The sequence below is a fragment of the Rosa rugosa genome, chromosome 1 (genome assembly GCF_958449725.1).
Source record: "Rosa rugosa chromosome 1, drRosRugo1.1, whole genome shotgun sequence".
Taxonomy (NCBI): domain Eukaryota; kingdom Viridiplantae; phylum Streptophyta; class Magnoliopsida; order Rosales; family Rosaceae; genus Rosa; species Rosa rugosa.
This window is the reverse complement of record NC_084820.1, coordinates 70,575,051-70,589,564: the sequence shown is the minus strand read 5'-3', so window position 1 is coordinate 70,589,564 and position 14,514 is coordinate 70,575,051. Positions and strand designations below refer to the sequence as shown.

General features: G+C 37.3%; 3 protein-coding genes across 5 annotated transcripts; 2 read left to right on the top strand and 1 right to left on the bottom strand.

Moving 5' to 3' along the window:
- The first annotated feature begins 4,233 nt into the window (after positions 1-4,233).
- LOC133706788 (polygalacturonase At1g48100) lies at positions 4,234-6,901 on the top strand. Of its 2 annotated transcripts, none has more exons than XM_062132342.1 (7): positions 4,234-4,621; positions 4,744-4,875; positions 4,962-5,159; positions 5,307-5,351; positions 5,438-5,645; positions 5,999-6,189; positions 6,275-6,901. In XM_062132342.1, exons 1-7 carry the CDS (start codon positions 4,307-4,309, stop codon positions 6,677-6,679), a joined length of 1,494 nt encoding a protein of 497 aa, XP_061988326.1. In that variant the 5' UTR covers positions 4,234-4,306; the 3' UTR covers positions 6,680-6,901. The 2 variants fall into 2 exon arrangements, with proteins under 2 accessions (XP_061988326.1, XP_061988317.1); XM_062132333.1 differs by having other exon boundaries at positions 5,304-5,351.
- A 657-nt stretch (positions 6,902-7,558) lies between these two features.
- LOC133726583 (peptide deformylase 1B, chloroplastic/mitochondrial) lies at positions 7,559-9,959 on the bottom strand. The gene is made up of 6 exons (XM_062154158.1): positions 9,697-9,959; positions 9,467-9,605; positions 9,143-9,335; positions 8,858-8,968; positions 8,105-8,167; positions 7,559-7,758 (listed from the first exon to the last, which is right to left on the bottom strand). The coding sequence occupies exons 1-6, from the start codon at positions 9,902-9,904 to the stop codon at positions 7,651-7,653; spliced, it is 822 nt and encodes a 273-aa protein (XP_062010142.1). The 5' UTR covers positions 9,905-9,959; the 3' UTR covers positions 7,559-7,650.
- An 897-nt stretch (positions 9,960-10,856) lies between these two features.
- On the top strand, positions 10,857-13,701 carry LOC133726586 (ADP-ribosylation factor). 2 transcript variants are annotated; one of them, XM_062154160.1, is made up of 7 exons: positions 10,857-11,014; positions 11,249-11,412; positions 11,717-11,787; positions 12,131-12,250; positions 12,776-12,894; positions 13,219-13,300; positions 13,517-13,701. In XM_062154160.1, exons 2-7 carry the CDS (start codon positions 11,265-11,267, stop codon positions 13,520-13,522), a joined length of 546 nt encoding a protein of 181 aa, XP_062010144.1. In that variant the 5' UTR covers positions 10,857-11,014; positions 11,249-11,264; the 3' UTR covers positions 13,523-13,701. The 2 variants fall into 2 exon arrangements, with proteins under 2 accessions (XP_062010144.1, XP_062010145.1); XM_062154161.1 differs by having other exon boundaries at positions 10,969-11,093.
- Positions 13,702-14,514: the final 813 nt, after the last annotated feature.

Below are 14,514 nucleotides of genomic sequence, written 5' to 3'. Positions count from 1 at the left end.
TATCGTATGCATGCTTGGTACTATTGTCAATATTGCGAGCAAATATTTCAGGCGCCGATGTTGAGGCAGACGGTGAGGTGTTCACTGAAGGACCGAGTTTTGAAGAATCTAATCTCCGAATTAACAGATAGGGAATTCTATAATGAGGCTGCTTCAGCTCAAAGCTACAGAGAATCTGTCAATGTTGTTTAATTTCTTCATCAGTTCATCATGTGCCTCATCAACTTCATTTGTATCTTGCTGCGGCAACGTTGAATGAGATGATTACAGAATATAATATGACTGCTGAAAATCGGAAAGTTAAGCTCAACCCACCAGTTATAATTGATTCCGGCCTGGACAAGCTGATCGAGTAACGGATTTATGAGTTAGCCCACTCTTTTGTTCTGAGGGTAATTTTATAATGTTGATGTTTGTTCCATAATATTATTCTACTATTCCGTAATCACATTTCAAATTGTGCAGTTGGCCAAGAACGAACTTTACTTTGATGATGAAATTGGGGACTGTTGGGACTGTTTGAACAACTACGAAGCATTCTATTCTTGGAGGGTGCTAAATATACTTTTAAATACCAATATGGTGCCAATATGAAGCATTCTATTCTTGGAGAGTTGGAGGGTGCCAAATATACTTTTAAATACCAATATGGTACCAATATGAAGCATTATAGGATCTCAAGTTTAGATTGAAAAGCGAAAGAGCAGCAAATTACCAATAATTGCTAGTTCCAAACAAAATCAAATTATAAACACCAAGCGACTATGCATGTGATGGTAGCTAAAACTATTTCTGATTTTGACATTGTCCCAGTTGAAGGTTTTTATAACTATTCACTATAAAATTCAAGATCAACTAGATACTAACATACGTACGTATTGGAAGATCGTAGAAGCAAGATCAGAACTTTGCAGCAAAGAAATCACGTCCTTGGTGCATGACTTAAAGTACGTATGTGGCTCATACAAGCATAAGCTTGGAATTAACTAGCACAAGCATAAGCTTGGAATTAACTAGCCCAATACGCCTCTAAATATTTTGTTTCTAGTTTCTACCGAATATTTTACTTCAAGACGAAATCAAGATCTAAGAATCGATGTGACTATGTGATGGTGGCTAAAACTGTTCTGATTATGACATTGTCCCAGTTGAAGGGTCCTTAATTATTCTCTATAAATCTAAAAACCCAACCTCATTGCTCAACATGGTACATAAGCACATGGAAGTTGATAGAAGCAAGACAAAGAAACATTGAATTTTGATGCAAATAAATCACGTCCAAAATACGATTCGATTTCAGGTACAAATCTTGTTGATGCTAATCTCATATTTGTCTTGTGAAATACGGCTGGATAGACATCCCTCAGCTAATATTAAATCAAATTATGTCCTTCATTGAGAGTCAATAGATTGCTAATACCACGGCGCGATCATTGTTAGACCCACTTTAGATTATGCATGCATATGATGACTATGATCGAGAATAATTAATCAATTTTGGATTTCAAACATTGCGTCTTCTATTAGAAAGTTGTATTTTCTATTGCTTCAGGTGACTTTGAGCAGCAGTAGCGTACTAGTTTAGAAACATATGCATACTTTAATCATATGGAAGTTGAAAGAAGCAAAAGCGCGAATGCATAAGGGAATTTGATTGATTGAAACCTCGATACTATTCCCATTTACGACTACACAAAGGCGCCCGACACGGCTCTCACAAAATATGAACTTTGACTCAAAGTCTCGTTGCTATTAGAAGAGTTTACAGGAATTACCTATTCAACATACAATAACTCTATAAGTAAGAGTTAAATTGGTATTACAGTCAATAAAGTGTTTTGTTGCACTTGGTAAAGATCATAAATAGGAAACTTACGATCAATCAACCGAAATAAGGGTTTCACGGGAGGAATAGTGCTGAACCAAACCATAATTGCGAATTAGTTGTACGTGCTAAGTGTCTAATCAAAATATACATAAAGAGACGTCGACCGTATATAAGGTCTCGACCTTTCATGTCTCTTTGTCTAATAACAGAACAACAAAGATATACGTATCTATCCCAACTCTCCAATACATTAACCCATTATTGTATAAAACGTCCTCTACATTAATGCATGAAATGAAGACATACAAGACAGGCCAAAAGACAAGTAAAGACACATATACATACATCAAGTACTCGAGGCGTTGAGGGATACGTCATATATATTATACATGAACTAAGACAGTTTTATCTACCTACCTTGGTATACTATTTCAACAGAGTTAGTCATAGAAATGAGAGGGTACTTAGTAGGGCATCCGACAAACTACTAAATTTGTCCGGCATTCAATAATTTTTCGCTATCTTTTTAAATTTAAAAAGTAAGAATATTTTTAACTTATACAAAACCACTGAAGAATTTTTCCCTTCTAGAAAGTATGTATAACCAGCAGGTCCTTTGATCTAGCTAATCAGCTGCTCTTAATTTCAAAATACTTCCAGGTAACTAATAATTAAAGACGATGATAACTGCCCTACATGGATATGCCAATCCCAAAAGCAAAGGCATGACATCTGGATTACCCGATTTAACGGTTTTCTGTTGTCAAGGATGATAAGAGCAACTCATACATGCATTATCAAATCCTTTCACTTTCACTATAGATTTTCAAGAATTTTTAGCTGCTTGTTTTAAAGGTACAAGCCAACAATGTCACTTAATTCACTAGTATATAATTATACCCACCTCACCGTCCTTTTTGTCGACCCTTTTGAACCATGAAAATTACAATTAATAAAACAAGATCAAAATCTTCAAGCAATAATTGTGTCATCTCCTCTGCCGCTTCTAATGGCTTCTAAGCAAATAGTGATGCATTATGTGGAAAAACTATCAAGAATGTCCGATGCATTGTGTTAGCGTAAGTCCAATGCATTGTGTTAGCGTAAATATCACTCTATTAATATAATATAGTCCAAGTTATAGAGAAATCTTTAAGAATTTAGAATTCGTTATCTCTAAAAGATAGATATATGTATGTGCACTCTTGATGTTTAGCATTCATTTTTTTCCCTAAAAAGAAAAATATGCTACATAAATGTAATAAAATACACTACATCAGCATTGTATTGAACATAATTAACAAATATCATATACGTGCACTCTTGATGTTTAGTATTATTTTTTTCCCTAAAAAAAAAAAAACGTACGACAAGAACTTCAACAGAGATGGTTTCACGTCTGATCGAGTATCGGAGTCCATGATTGTAGGACTACAAGCCTAACATTCATATAAACCATATCTAATATAATATCCTCGTCTAGACTAATCCTTAGGTAAGCATGATATTACGTACATGACACTTAATTGGTTCAGTTCAAGCTTGACACGTAATCCCGATCGACTAGCTGTGATCCTGCCTGCTTCTCTCCAGTTGTTTTTAACTTAAACAGCAAGGCATGGTGTGATCCAAATCTTTAAAGTTTAAACTAAAGAATGCTCATCTTGTTATCACTAATGAGCTTGTGGAAGAAAATGAATCCCTACTGCTAAGCTCCGTGCGTTACAAACCTAAACAAATAATCAATCATTACCGAGCCAATGGTTGAAGAATATCATGTGTTTATTTTGCTAATCTTGGGTATAGAAAATGGTTTATCAATTCCTATACCACTGCAGATCGATCGATCAGTGCATGTGCATTACAGATCGATTGATAATGCATTATAGCAGCCAAGTCCAGAGAACGATATATGAACCAGAAAATGTTCCAAGCCTGCATGTGAATAGTTATAAAGGATGTGACAAGCTGAATGTTACAGTTTAATTATAAAAAAAAATAAAAACAAGGCAAAGTACAAAGAGATTAGCTAGATGCCCAGAAATGTACTCACATGAAGAAGGAAGTGTTTGATAATAGAAGTCTACTTACATCAGCAAAATAATATTCATATACAGATATTCTGCTGTTGGCCGGTCATGGAAGTTTTCTGTTTGAGTATTTTTGTTGTTGAGGTAAACTCAAAGCATGTGATATGAGAACTCCGGCGGAATTAACCGTATATAACATTATGTATGAGGAAATTGGAGTATTTCTAAAGGACAAAATTTAGAAGTTTTTTGTCGACAAAGACAAAATTTAGAAGTTGAAATTAGAAAGCCTTGAAAGGTATGAACTTGTCGTTTATTAACCATAGGTTCATGTGGGCACACAGTGAAATGAGCTCTTTACCTATATATATACGATCCTTTATATAGAATTCTTCAAGTCTTAAACCATAAACCAAAGCCTTATTGCTTCTATTTCTGAAACAAAGATATGAGTACTTTCAAACTAAGCAGCCTGGCATTGATTGTGCTCATTGCCTTTTCTATTTGGTCTTCGAGCTTGTTGGAGACTTGTGAAGCTAGAAAAGGCAAGCATCATCAATGGAGGAAAAACCAAGGGGTGAAAAGGGATTATGGCGGTCATCATCAACATCATCACCCTTCAGGCCACACTCTGTCGGCTTTGAAAAGTGACAATTACATCACACCAGAAGATATTGCTGTGAGTGCAGCACAGAAGAATAGTGCCGTCTACAATGTGTTGGACTACGGTGCTAAAGGAGATGGAAAGGCAGATGACACAAAGGTGATTAATAGCTAGGTTTCAAAAATTAAAACTTCCAAATGCTACTTTATATTGCGATTCAAATTGTAACATACTACTAGTGCTACTATTGTCGAGTACTAATTTCTTGCATTGCAAGGCAGGCATTCGCAGCAGCATGGGCAGCAGCGTGCAAAGTGCAAGCATCAACCGTAACTGTTCCATCTGGGTCTGTATTCCTTGTCAAACCTATCTCTTTCTCCGGCCCTAATTGTCAAACAGACATTGTATTTCAGGTAAATTTTCTAATATCAGGAGCAAGCATGGTTATATGAGCTAACTAGAATTTTGCTGATATGTATATTGGTCAATTCTGATGCAGTTAGATGGAAAAATCATAGCCCCGACAGGCGCGGGAGCGTGGGGTTCAGGCCTTCTACAATGGCTTGAGTTCACAAAGCTTCAAAGACTTACCATCAGAGGTAAAGGTGTGATTGATGGACAAGGTGCAGTTTGGTGGAATGACTCGCCCACATACGATCCTACAGATGAAACAGCAGACAACAGTACAGAAGATTCGGTAATTAACTATTCTAATTCCCTATGTCAAGCCAAAACAAGGCCGGCAAATGCTTTTAACTAAGCTTTAAAATATACTTTATTATTGTCACTTCTAATTCTAAAGAAAGTACTAATACCCTTTTCATGATTCTGTCTTATGCAGCAGACCGTAGACAGTTACAGTGGAAAAATGCCAAGCACAAAACCAACAGTAATAACCTTTCGCCTTCATGACCAGTTTATACTGTTCAACTCTAAATTTGGTGGCTGTGGGATTAATTTTATTTTTCTGTGCAGGCGCTTAGGTTCTATGGAAGCAACGGTGTGACAGTCACTGGCATAACAATTCAAAACAGCCCTCAAACCCACCTCAAGTTTGACTCCTGCACTAATGTACAAGTTTCTGCCGTAACTATTTCATCCCCTGGCAACAGCCCCAACACTGATGGAATCCACCTTCAAAACTCCCAGGATGTGGTCATTTCCGGCGCAAGCCTTGCTTGTGGTAATTTTCAACATCTAATTATCAAGAGTAGGGGAAATCTTGCCCAATGAGTATCAAAAATCATATAAGATCGTCATGATCGCCAGCCACCCTAAAAGCCCTAGGGAGGAACATAGGGAAGTTGACATTTTCAAGCAAAATCACGGGAGTGAATTAACAAAGAAACTTAAACATGAAGTTGAAAAAAAATATTTATATACTCATCAACTGCTAATAATCAGGGTTCAAACAGTAAGCATGTTGACAAGCAACAATATAATATATAGCAAAGAATACCTCTAGAGACCAAGGGAATTTGACATTTTGTAATATATAACTAACTCTAACGACAAATGTTTATATATATTCTGCAGGAGATGATTGTATATCAATACAAACTGGTTGCTCAAACGTATTCATACACAATGTAAACTGTGGACCTGGACATGGAGTCAGCATTGGAGGGCTAGGAAAGGATGGCACCAAAGCTTGTGTGTCAAACATCACCGTCCGAGATGTTAAAATGCAAAATACACTGAACGGAGTCAGAATAAAGACCTGGCAGGTATATACTCTTAGATTATTCCATCCAAACCTAATTGTGGACCTCATACTAGTTATAAGGCTCTAATGATTTTATACTGCTACAGGGAGGATCAGGGTCAGTAAAAAATGTCATGTTCGCAAACATTCAAGTCTCAGAAGTTGAATTCCCTATCATGATTGACCAATACTACTGTGACAAGGGGCATTGCGCAAACAAAACCTCAGCTGTGGCAGTTTCGGGTATAAACTACGTAAACATTCAAGGAACCTATACATCAAAACCTGCACATTTTGCATGCAGTGACAGCATGCCATGTACTGGTGTATCCCTAGACACCATAGACCTAAAATCAGTTCAATCAGGGATGCACTTGTATGACCCTTTCTGTTGGGAGGCATATGGAGACCTCAAGACAAACACTGTCCCCCCAATCGATTGCTTGATGAAAGGAAAGCCATCTTCAAGCAGCAGCACAGTCCAGTCTCAAGGTGGTGGCTATTCTTGCTAAGCTTAGCCCCTATGTAATGTAGCCTAGGGACTCAATTAGTATAGATTATACTATTATAGACGCGCCTTTAGGTATTACCAGCAGCTGTGTCAAATTTACTGCTGGGAACATTTTGATTCATATATAAGTGGGGAAATTAATTATCATTGTTAGAAAATGTGCTTATTACCCCATGAGAGTTGAAGTTATGGTGAAATATCATAAATATTTAGTTTTTCCAAATTGTGTTTTTATGTAACGTCATGGTGTACCATTAGTATATTACAAGATGAACAGGTACAGCAGCCTATGATAAAAAATAATAATAATAAATAAATAAATGAATAAATAAAAAACAGTACTATACGTACCTCATAGGCTTATACTCTCAAGTGGTGAATTCAGATTCTCAGGGGGTTCCCAACTTTTGCACATCTCTGAAGTTTGAAGTTTTTCTGGTGACGGTCTTTGAAACAAGGATAGTAGCAGTAGAACGTCATTAACATGGATATGTTGGTTTTTTTAGCAAGAGTTCCGGCTTTATCATATAGATATTCGATGATTTGGATTGAACTCACTTTTACTTGGTTTAAAATAAAAGAGAGGCCACCAACAGTGCACCACTGCACCAGTGGTAGTGTTCAGTGGTGATATTGATGGGTTCCATGGTGGTGACACTACAAACACCAATCAGGAGACTGCCGGTTTAGGTGGTTAAATTTTAGTAGTGATAACTGTAAGAATGACCAGCTAAGGTGAATTGGGTTTGTCATTCCATCCCCAACTTATAAGATTTATTTTAGTCTTTAATTTTTTATATAACTCAGTAGATTTAAGCCTATGAGGAATTCTTCTGAATACATCTTCTTAACTGTGCCTGATTATAATCAAGTAAAGCAGTAAAGTGTAAAGACTGTAGATAAACAAGATAATAAATTACAATGTGAGCATTTTATATAAAAATTTGATGCGTCTCTGGAATCCTATCCTAACTATGATTTCCCAAAACCAGCAGCAGCCTTCAACTTCATCCTTTTACGGCTTTCTATCCTTTCAGGACTTGGAAGTCCTGTTTTATCTTCATACTTCTTCTCTAATGCCTGTGATCATTAGACGCATTATTTAGTTTCAACCTCAAAGGCAAGGAAATCCATATCAAGTTTTACGATTATGAATTTACAAGAGTCCCTATTTGTACTAGCATTATGGTTATTCATTTGGTGAAATAAATAGCAGTATATATATAGTTTATAGACAAAAAGTCATCTTAACATTTAAATCAAGAGTCCTGAAATACTAAAGAAAGAAAACAAGTTCTTAATACCAACTAGTAAAGTGGCTGGTCATTGCTTGTCAACCATGAGCTAAAGATAATTTTCAATGGTGAGGGCGATATTTATTGGAGAACGAAAGACGGGGCAAGTATAGGCATTTCAATGTACTAACCTGTAGCTGTTCAGAGATGCTTTCAAGAACTCCTTCAGTCATTCTATCAAAGAAAAGAATACCCTGCATTCAAAGGAGTCACAAAAGAAGGGGGATCAGTTTTAGGTCATTCAACATTAAACAATCATAAGACTTTACCACAATGAAAAGCCCAACAAATTAATAATGTCATATCTCATAGATCTTTTTCCTCTCAAATCCCAGAAAGAACCATCTACTAGATGCCTCAAGGCATCTTTACTTTATTCACCCCATACTCAGGGCATGTACGCAGATGGCTCATCTTCCACATGTTACATTTATTGTCTCCCTCCATTAGTACCCTAAGAATCTACTTTACAATTTCAAATACTTCTGAAACATATTCTTCGTTTCTATTTTGACATTATACTTTAAAAAATATTTAAATGGCAAAAGTTGTGACCTTCATACTTTACTCATGTCAAATACACTTCAACTAACTGATACTCACATCATGATTCTAGCGTTTTTGACAGCATCTTCCATAAGAACTATCATAAACGACCGCCATTTTATTAAGCTCACAAGTGAAAATCTACAAACTAGTCCTAAATGTGCATAGCAGATTAGCATATGGATCCACAGTAGTATAATCAGAGTAAGCAACAAGTTCATCAATCCAGAAAACTCTAGCACCGATAACTGTAAGTTATGTTTTCACTAATGTAAAACAGACAATTTTCCATTGTTAAACTACTAATTATAGCTTGAAAGAAAGTTGAAAAAAAGAACCTGCAAATGGTCAAATTCATGCTGGAACACCCGTGCAGGAAGACCTGACAAGTTGACTGTAAACCTCGCACCACTGATGTCCCGTGCGTCTATTTTCACAGTTTCTGGTCTCTGCAACCACAATAAAAAGCTAAGACATCCAAAGCAAGAGTCTAGACTACATACAAAGCAAGCACCTTAAGCTCATCACGCCCTACGCAAATTGCATGCAGTGAACAACACGTCTACCAACTATTACACTTTCAATTTCAAACGAAAATGCAAGTGAAAAGCGACGAATAGCACCTGAACATCAGCATAAATCCCCGGGAAGGACAAGCAACCCTCTTCAAAGAGCCTCGTTTTCTGCGAATATCTGCTAACTCTTGGATTCACAAGCACAATCTCCTCCCCTTCGCCGCGCTCCCCAACCGGATTGAACACCATCAGCTGCACATTGATTCCAACTTGCGGCGCCGAGAGCCCAATGCCATCAGTTCTGTGGAAAAAAAAAAAAAAAAAAAAAAACCAAGCCAACAACAACAACTCCTGTCAATAACAGCAACCATTTCTCAAAAAGCTTGAATCTTTCTAATCCCAATCACCACACACCAAATGATCACAACTTACTTGTACATTATATCAAACATTTCCTCCACTAATTTCTTCAAATTTTCATCAAACGATTCAATTCTCTTGTTCTTTGCTCTCAGTATAGGGTCCGGATACTCCACAATTTTCAGCGGCGTCTCAAATTCAACATCCGCAGCTATAAATTCAATTCATTTCAAATCAGTGAGGAACAAATCGAGTTGAAAAGAATGAGTATTTTTGAGTTTGGAGTTCGGAATTTGACTTACCAGAAGCTACTTCGTCTTCTTTGAGTGAGGGGCCTCGTTTGGCCTGCGCGTGGACCGGAGTGAGGCGGTTGGCGGCGGATAGTGGATGGCCGGCGGAGGAGAAGGTGGTGAAGCGGTGGAAGATGGCGGGAAAAATTGGGCGGCGGCAGAGAGATGGAAAGATAGAGTGGGGTGAGGAAATTGGCTGGAGCCAAGCCGCACAAGCCATGGCCACAAACACTAGAGTAGTGTAGCTCAGAAAATTATGCGTCTTTGTAATTCCTTTTGAACTTTCTGATATATATTTCAATTGTGCCCTTGCATTTTTGAAAATTTTGCGGATGTGGTGAATGATAGAATTGAAATTTTATCACGGTACGACTCGAGCATGACACGAAAATCATTAGACTTAGTTTGATATTTCGTGATACGAATATGAATAAGATACGAGTCTTTTAACACAAATTAAGTTCGAATTCAAGCTCGTTTAGTATAGGACCAGGAGTGAGCAGATTCGGTTTTGATTATTGCTTAATATAAACACGAATATGCACAATTTCGTATACATGTTGAGATTCAAATTTAAACTATGATGGTATCGAGTACAGGGGGTGGGACTATGCTAACTGTGCCTGCTACAATTTCGATACCCTGAATCATTCTTAATCAACAACTATACTCATTGTTCTTAATCAATCGTTGAAATGTGCATGATAACATGTTGCAAGCATGGTCAATATAGGGTTTATAGACTCACCGCTACAGGCTATCATGCATATTTCTTTAAAGATTTAAAAGTATGCTAATGACATTTATGTCGCATTTGAGTTATTATAGAGAATGTTTCACACATATCGAGTGACATGTCTTAATCCTAGAATTCTACATTAGGTAATAGTAAGGAAAATTTCTATACCTATCCATATGAGAAAGTTAATTCTGTTCTAATCACTGACTTGAGTATCAGATGATTATCGTTCGAGTACAAGCCACATTTCTCCTGACTCATACTTCTCTGTCTCGCAGGCATTTGAGGCTAACAGAGTCAACACTCTACCGATCACATGGTAAACCAGTAACAACATAATGATTCGTACATAATCTCTTATACAAATGACGCGACACGAACACAATCTATTCGCACACAAAGCTGCAAACCGAATATAATTGCTTCGAAACGACACCGTTTGCTGTAACCGCGGTAAATTAACTAACTGACCAAGGGTCTCAGGAGAGAGAAAAAAATAACTGAAAAAGAAAGGTTCTAATAAAAATCGCGGGTTGCTCTGTTTGGCTCCTCCTCTCATTTTCAGATCCTTCCACAGTTTCCTTCCTCCAGGTCACTCTCTCTCTCTCTCTCTCTCTCTAGGGTTTCATCTCAATTCCAGATCTGCGTAATCGATCCTGTTGATTTCCACGTAAATCAAATACCTTTCGTTCTCAGATGATCTTCGCGAAAGCGGATCTGATTGAATTTTCTGTGTTGCGAAATTGAATCGATTCGATTGTATGTCTGAACCCTAGCCTTGAGAATCTCTGCTAATTTTGATTAAATTTCTGTGTGATTCTGCAGCAAAAGTTGAAAAAAAATGGGGCTGACGTTCACGAAGCTCTTCAGCCGGCTTTTCGCCAAGAAAGAGATGCGAATTCTGATGGTCGGTCTCGACGCCGCCGGTAAGACCACCATCTTGTACAAGCTCAAGCTCGGAGAAATCGTCACCACCATCCCTACCATCGGTGAGCCCCCAAATCACTATTTTTTTTTTGTTGTGTATAACTATTCCTTCAATTCATCAGTTATCGAAATCGATATGCTTTGAAATCGATATGCTTTGAAATTGATATGCTTTGACTAGATTGTTCGGATCAGTTTTGCTGTTAGGTGTAAATCTTTGTGCATATGAAAGAAGTTTTGGTTTTATTGTGCTCTGTTAAGACTTTTATGTGTTGCTGTTGAGATGGTGATTAGTTTCGCTTTTGTAGCATCATGTTGGATCAGAGTATCGTTGCGTTTCGTCTAATTGTTAGTGGTTGTTTACAGGATTTAATGTGGAGACTGTGGAATACAAGAACATCAGCTTCACTGTGTGGGATGTAGGGGGTCAGGACAAGGTAACTGCTCACTCTCTTGCTATGTATCTCTCTGCATGTGTATCTGTGTTTGCGCATAGATAAAGGCTTACATTATGATTTTGTAGCCATTTTATAGTTGGTGGAAATTTACTGACACTTGCTTCAATAAACATGAATTTTTTTTTTTTTTTTTAAAGATCTTCTAAAAGGCTGTGCAATTGGTGGGGGATATTATAAGGTGTTATATCATTTGTTTTTATTTAAAAGTTAGAACTGGGAGGTTAGTCTTTGTTGTGTGGTGTCTCATCATCTTAAGAGGAGTTTTGGTCTGCACATCTATATATGCATACCCAGTGAGTGATAGAGTTCCTTCCAAATACAGATCCGTCCATTGTGGAGGCACTACTTCCAGAACACTCAAGGTCTTATTTTTGTGGTTGATAGCAATGACAGGGATCGAGTTGTTGAGGCGAGGGATGAGTTGCACAGGATGTTGAATGAGGTAGTTACTGATTCTCACGGCTTATAATTTGTGCTTGTTTATGCTGGTGATTCATAAGTTCCAATTGCAAAAGATCACGGGATCAGTAAAATAAATAAAATCTATGTTGCTTCACTAAGTTTCTATTTGGTTTGGTACATACTTTCCTGGACTTGCATCCGCGTACTTGCTGTAGTTATATGGCTTTATGTCTTAGTTGCTTGATGAGTAATTCTGGTTGCATGCCCTGTAACTGTAAGTGATTAGAAGATTCAGAACCGTGTCTAGGGTTCTTATTCTTTGTTGTTCTAAATTGTTGGCTTTCGTAAGTTTCTGTAGAGTTTGGATGCATACTTTCCTGTAGTTGCATCCACTCACTTGCTGTAGTTTATTGCTTTATGTTTTAGTTGCTTCATGAGCAATTATGGGTGCATGCCCTGTACTGATTGGAAGATTCAGAATCTCGTCTAGGATGAACAGTTGCACATATTCTTTCCGGTCTTTTTGGTACTAGGGTTGAAAGGTAAAAATTTGATCTGGTTTCAGGATGAACTGAGGGATGCTGTTTTGCTTGTATTTGCCAACAAACAAGATCTTCCTAATGCAATGAATGCTGCAGAAATAACTGATAAGCTTGGTCTTCATTCTCTCCGCCAACGTCACTGGTAAGTGATATTGTTAATTTTCACTCTGCAATTTTTAGTCCATCTGTAAACAGTTGCTGTAGACCTTATATGGTTGAACAAACTGAATAAGGTTGAAATGATTCCTTTATCTTTTATTCAGAGGTGAGTTTACTGGTTTAGTTCTATTGGATAGGAGCTAGAAAACTAGTGGATGGTGTCAAAGTCAAACTAAACAACTAAGAACCTGATGTCATGTTTATTTTAATACCATGTAAAGATCTTGGAAGAAATTGTAGGACCAAATAGTATTGCAGATAGGAGAAGTATGGCCTGAACTATTGCTGGTGTTATGTTATTTCTCAGGTACATTCAGAGCACATGTGCAACCTCTGGTGAGGGACTGTACGAGGGATTGGAATGGCTTTCCAACAACATTGCTAGCAAGGCAAGTTCAATAAAATCAATCTTTTACAGTAATATTAGCTCATTAGTTTATGCTAAAACAATTTCCGTTCTTTTTCTTTGAAATTTCTGCAACATTTACAACTATTCTATGGTCGACATAAAATATATGTTATTTCACCATGATACAATCGGTATTTGCCGTTTCTGCACGATTCTTATAATACTGTATTTCTGAGAACCTCTGCTTTCTTTACAGGCTTAAGATAATGAAGGCCAAGGAGTTCAGTTTGCCTTGGAGATTCTGGGGAAGGATAGTTTTCTTTGTTTCCAATGAATGTTGTAATAGGAGAACGTTTTGGTGAGACTTTGTCTTCTGATTTTGTGTTGTGTATTTGCTACTTTAGCTATACTTCAGCGATAAACAGAGTTTGCTAATTACTATGTTACAGTCTTCCTTAAGCATGAACCAATAGCATGTCTGTGTTCATTTTATGTGGTCTACAGCTGAGAAGTGGTCATTTAAAATTTGAGACCAGGTGTGTGCCGCAATGTTAAACCCCCAGTAGATGGAGTTTAGTTCCTTAATAGAGAGGTTTCAAGGCCCTAAAGAGAGAAACTCATAGCTGGCGAAAGATAAACTAAGCGGGCTTAAAAGAAACTGATTTCCAAACCATCAATTGAAAAGAAGTGAAAGATGATAACAAAGTGAAGTTCACACTATGTTTTTTTCAGTAACTAAAGTTTTGTCATTAATAATTCATTATCCTAACGTATATACTATAACTCTTAGTGTTTGATTCACTGTTGAGTTGCATGCTCTATCTTATGATTTGTATCAAAGTAGTGAACACATGTAACGGAAAAAAAAAAAACCACAGATAGTGCATGACTGTATGAGGCTGTACAACAACTGTGTACGTTTAATGTAGTCATTGGAAATCAATCTTGCTTAGAAAATTCATTAAGAGTTGGAATAAAAATCATTTGGTGATATGGTCGTATAAAGAGTAACAAAAATGGGAACGAAAATAAATCAAGAATTGAGAGACGAGGAATTAGTCCTTTTTAATTTGTCAGTAAATGGAGTGTTACTAGTTGAGAGATGCTTTCTTTGAGTAACCTACTCCATTTCTTTTACAAATAGTGATGGTTCCAATGAGCCACTGTCGCCTTAAAGGGCCAAGTTGGGTACCAGGTGCTCGGCCTCACCCTGAATCGCTCGCGCCTCCGCGATTTTGGAGGAGACAACCTCAA